Source organism: Miscanthus floridulus, chromosome 13, assembly GCF_019320115.1.
Source record: "Miscanthus floridulus cultivar M001 chromosome 13, ASM1932011v1, whole genome shotgun sequence".
NCBI lineage: Eukaryota > Viridiplantae > Streptophyta > Magnoliopsida > Poales > Poaceae > Miscanthus > Miscanthus floridulus.
Window position 1 is genome coordinate 63274998 of NC_089592.1, and position 5607 is coordinate 63280604.

General features: G+C 48.2%; 1 protein-coding gene across 1 annotated transcript; it reads left to right on the forward strand.

Moving 5' to 3' along the window:
* The first annotated feature begins 2423 nt into the window (after positions 1–2423).
* LOC136501297 (myb-related protein 306-like) lies at positions 2424–4098 on the forward strand. Its single transcript, XM_066496801.1, has 3 exons — positions 2424–2724; positions 2857–2986; positions 3078–4098. Exons 1-3 carry the CDS (start codon positions 2592–2594, stop codon positions 3688–3690), a joined length of 876 nt encoding a protein of 291 aa, XP_066352898.1. The 5' UTR covers positions 2424–2591; the 3' UTR covers positions 3691–4098.
* Positions 4099–5607: the final 1509 nt, after the last annotated feature.

Genomic DNA, 5607 nt, shown 5'->3' on the forward strand with positions numbered 1-5607 from the left:
TCCATAATCAAGAAGCACAATAAAAGGAAGAAAGATGCTTTTGGTTCACAATTTAACCAAAGGAAGAAGCTAAGAAATTAAAGGGTTATATGAAGTGGTGTTCACCCTTTGAGAATCGGGAGCCTCCATGAGCAACATGGTGAAAAATGAACACAACACTAGTGAAGGGACGGGAGTCATGAGTAAAGAAGTTGAGGGAGTGATGAAGAAGAGGAGGGAAAGAGGGTTTTGTTTTAGGGGCTCTTCACCGCCGAATGATATCGAGAACCGGCGATGAGCAATGTTTTCACTGCCAATCACAACAAGTGGAGTTCAGTGACTGGACAAACCGGCGGTGAAAATCGCTATCACCGATGTGAGTCGGTGATGCAGCGGTGGAAACTGTGGTGATTTTCACGACCGGATCCATACTCCAAGCTGATGGTGTAGCAATTTTCACCGACGGCTCTAAAATACACTGCATTCTTCAAACTCCTAACCAGCAGTAAAACTTATTATCACCACCAGTTTGTTATGCCTGGCGTAATGGGTGACAAACTGGTGGTAATAAATGTTTTCACCACTGGCTCAACGTACAATACAGCGATGAAGACCACCACGGTTTTCACCACCGGATCATACATCGAACCGTCGATGAACACATTTATCACCTCCGGTTTGTCGTTCCACTGTGTCCCGCCCATCATTGAACCATGGGTGAAAATTATCACCACCAGTTCTCACAAAACCTGAGTGAAAGTCCCGGCGGTGGAAACACAATACGCAGTAGTGATGGTTTTCAATACTCTAAGAGTAGAATACCTAGTTTTATAGATGAGAGCAAGGGTAAAAAAAGTAGACAACGATCAATATTGTATGGTACTTTGGAGACCAGAGGCGGACCGACTTATAGGGCGAGCTTGGGTGGCCGCCCTAGGTCCCCTCCGGCGAGCACCACTACTACCCCTCAGTTCTTCGGTCGGCGACTAGCGAGCGAGCGAGGCAAGCGGGCGCCGGCGGCCAGGAAGGCGAGTACGGGAGGTTGAAGAAGGTGTGCAGCACTGTTGGACCGTCTTGCCTTCAAGGCCCACCCCAACCCCTGTCCTCAATGGCCTATTTTCTAGCGCAGTATCACACAGCATCGGAGGCTTGTAGCTCGGGCGCTCGGCGGCGGCATGGCCCGGTGGCGGCCCTCCCTAAAAGCCATGCTCACCGCCTCCCCGTCCCTAGACCCTACGCCGGCGGCCAGCAAGGCGAGCGAGCAGCGGCGGGTGGCCCTGCTCGGCTGCGCCCGGGCGGCCGAGGTGCCGAGCTACGAAGAGCAGGCAGGAGCAGGAGTAGATGAGGATGAGGGAGGAGACGAAGCCATTGGGGGAAGAGATGAAGCTAGAGCCGGCGATGCGTCTAGCATTGCGAGGAGGCTGGCAGCTCCAACTCCAATGAGCCAGAAGCGGTATAAGAAACTAGGTACTACAATTAATCCATTACAAATTGTTTGTCAATTAAATAGATAGAGATTGATCTCTGAATTCTGATTAGTGAAATCAATTGAATTGTTAATTGGTTTTGCAGATTTGAAAAGTTTTTTTCCTAGTGCAAATTCCGCAAGTGGTAGCAATTTGGGGCCAAGTACTCGCGAGAGCGGTAATGTTGTTGTTGTTGAATCTGAAGAATAAGAAGAGCTAGGAGATACAGAGCCACATGACAATCTGTCCTAGCTCATATTTTCGGCTGGGTTTGTCACTGCTTTGGACTACCATTTTTTTTATCATACTTGGGACTACCATTTGGCTAACGTGAGATCACGGTTGGTACACCATATATTTTATTTTTAAGAAAGAAGCTAAGCCTTATAATAAAAAAGGACATCTAATACAAAGTACTCACGCATAAAGATTTCAGAGCTGTAGTTTTTTTAATTCTTCCGAAAAAAGTACTTGTAGATTTTAGGAGGATATAAGGATATGAAATGGATATAAATACAGTAAACAGTTTATTTATATATCTATATACACATGGACATGCATGGTGCAGAAACATGGCCCGTTTTTCGCATGACTGCCAACACAACGACGGCGCAAGATGTGGCGAGGTCGACAAGACATGGCGCGGAAAGGCACTGGAGTTTAATGGGCAACAGAATGCGGTGCCGTGGAGTGCCCTTATCCATCAGTATGTAGGGGAGTGGGGACTATGCCTTCCATGGTTCCATCGCTGCTATGACAAATAGGACTTTTAACCTAATTTTTTTCTCCGTGATGGCGACAACTGAGGGGTCTCGGGCATACACCTTGACATTGCATTTAAGCACCATCGTATCCGGTAGTTATATTTTGCACTGGAGTGTTACATTTCTTGTGTGTCCTAATTACAGGTCCTTAACTTGTTGCCAGGCCTGCGTGGGGCGCTTATATAAGCACCACCAGTCGCGGACCAACCCACCTCACCATCCCGCGTTGTATCCTTGTCTCGCGCAATTCACAGCAAGCCGAAGCGGAGAGGGGTCAAAGCTACTACTCGTCCTTTCTGCCCAAGATAGCGTCATCAGTCACGCAAAGGCCGCGCGCCACAGCAGAGGCTAGAATCGCTGCGGAGCGTCGGGGAACCAAGCCATGGGGAGGCCACCGTGCTGCGAGAAGGGTGGGGTGAAGAAGGGGCCCTGGACGCCGGAAGAGGACCTCGTGCTCGTCTCCTATGTGCAGGACCACGGCCCCGGGAACTGGCGCGCCGTGCCCACCAGCACCGGTACGACGACCATGCTCTGAAGTTTGTCTTTGTTTCTTTCTAGACTAGATGAGGATGACTGCCGTTGTTTTATGTCGTGCAATTCCTTGAATCGTTTCGGCGGCTGCTCGTGTCCATGGACCATGGATATAGGGCTGATGCGCTGCAGCAAGAGCTGCCGGCTCCGGTGGACCAACTACCTCCGCCCGGGCATCAAGCGCGGTAACTTCAGCGACCAGGAAGAGAAGCTCATCATCCACCTGCAGGCGCTGCTCGGGAACAGGTAATTCCACTCGATTCCACTTGAAGATCGACTGCTCCTATGTGATTTCTCAGCAGAGCCCTAACGACCGACTGTGTTCTTGCACGATCAGGTGGGCCGCGATGGCGTCGTACATGCCGGAGCGGACAGACAACGACATCAAGAACTACTGGAACACGCACCTCAAGAAGAAGTTCACTAAGACGGGCGCTGGCGCCGAGGCGAAGAGCGGCAGATGGGCCGCGCCCAAGGGTCAGTGGGAGCGGCGTCTGCAGACGGACATCCACACCGCGCGCCAGGCACTCCGGGCGGCACTGTCCCTGGACCGCGTGCCTCCGTCCGCCAAGACGGAGCAACTGCCGCAACCGCCGGCGCCAGCTAGCCAGGCCCAGGCGACATACGCTTCCAGCGCTGAGAACATCGCGCGCCTGCTGGAATGCTGGACGCACCCCGGCGGCTCCGGCACCGCCGGGAAGGTGTCGTCCGAGTCGAGGTCCTCCTCCGTGTCCGCGTTCTTCAACGACGAGGGCGTGTCGGCGAGCAACAGCGGCACAGGGCGCACGCCAGAGGGGAACACCAGGACGAGCAAGGCGGAGGATGCGGGCACCGCGGGGCCGGGACCATCGTTCTCAATGCTGGAGAGCTGGCTGCTCGACGACGGCGTGGGGCATGGCGACACGGGGCTCGTCAGCGTGCCGTTGGGCGACCCGTGCGAGTTCTTTTAGACCGGATTGGAGGGGCCAAATAAGGAGAAACAAAATAGAAGTGACTAGGCTGGAAGTACAAGAAAGAAGCCATGAATCGAATCCCTGCTAATTTAGATCCACGCAATGCAAAGTTGGCGGTGTTGATCTAGTCTATAGCTGGCACTACCCAGATATGAACATTACTGTCGGTTAAAAACCCCCTACACTATCGGATTTTGAATCCTGACAGTGATGGAGGTTGACATCATCGTTGGTTCTTAAAAACCAACACTGATCTACAGGCAACAGTGTCGGTTTCTGGCTCCACCCGGCAGTGTCCAGTTGAACAACACTGTCGGTTTGTAGTCCCAACCGACAGTGATAGTTACTTCAAGAGTGTCGGTTCTTGGCTCAAGCCAGCAGTGTTGAGCAAGCCTACACTGTCGGTTCATGACACAAACCGGCAGTGTTGTCGTAACTATTACTGTCGGTTCATGGCTCAAGCCGACAGTGTTGAGCAAGCCAACACTGTCGGTTTGTTGCTAACCAGCAGTGATGGTTACGACAACACTGCCGGTTTGTTGCTAACCGGCAGTGATGGTTACAACAATACTGTCAGTTTGTTGCTAACCGGTAGTGATGGCCGTTCGCATTTTATTGTTTTATAATTTATTTTCATTTATATTTTTCCGTGGAATCAGATTTCGCTTTATATACGCTACGTAGACGACAAGTCCATCAATATTAAACATTACAAATGTTACGGTTACAGTTCAAATATTCTTATCAAGATCTCGATCCCTCAAAATAAAAAAGAAATTATTCCATAAGATGAAGCATGCTTCTTCAACCTCTTACAATAATCTAGCGAGCCGCTATGGACTATACTGGTCCTTGAACTTCACGGATTGTGCAATGGAAAATACTCTATTTTTTTTCAATACCTCGGCTAAGATGAATTTTGCCATCTTCGATTGCAGTGCGACGATCTCCATGTCTAACAGCCTTTCGTGGTTATATTTCTTACGCTGTCGTTCAAAAAAGATGATATCCAACGAGGAATCAGTCAATCATTTTGTTGAATTATTAACATACATAAATAAAATAGGGATTATACAAACCAATTTATCTGCTTCTTCCGATTTTCCGCCGATGTAGCGAAGCATTGCCCACATTACATAAAACCCGCATTCGTTGTTTCACGCCGGCTGTTTTAGGTACTTCCTCTCTATTTCGACAATCTTGAATGGACCTACGTTCCACCAATATGTCTTCTTCGGACACTGTGCAACATTAAAAGGAGAAATATTAGAAAGCGGTATGTGTGACTAGAAAATAATATGTTATTAGGATCGCTTACTAATTCAGCACTGCCACCAGTACATCCAGATGATAAAATGATTTTTTCTTCGAGTCCCACACCTCGATCAGATTTTTAGCAAGATTGACACAAATGAAGATGAAATGGTTGCTGCAATCATAGAATCCTAATTATCGAATAATCTTAACTAAAAAAGAAGTATAAAATTAAAAGCTGAGAACATATACTCGCAGTTGTAGGCTAGAAGTATATAGGTTTTGTTCTTCATCTTGAATTCATCAAAAACAGCAATCAATCTCTCTTTCAGGTCTTCCACGTCACATTCATGGAGACTTAAACATGTCTTCTCATTGACTCGCAAGGGGTCCAAGAACCTATGTTATCCCATTTGCTTTTTAGTATGCAAAATTTTGCTATACACCTACATAAAATCATGGAAATTGCTCAAAAGTTAATAATTTATATCTCGAGAGAGTAGTTAATTATAATATCATGCGTGTAGGGTACTTACATAGTCCACAACGTCAACATTTGTGAATCAAGAGAGCGTTTCTGGTATAGCTGGAACAAGCACTCACACTCAACATCGAACTTCTCTTCTTCAGGATAATAAAAAACATGTGGCGAATGGATAA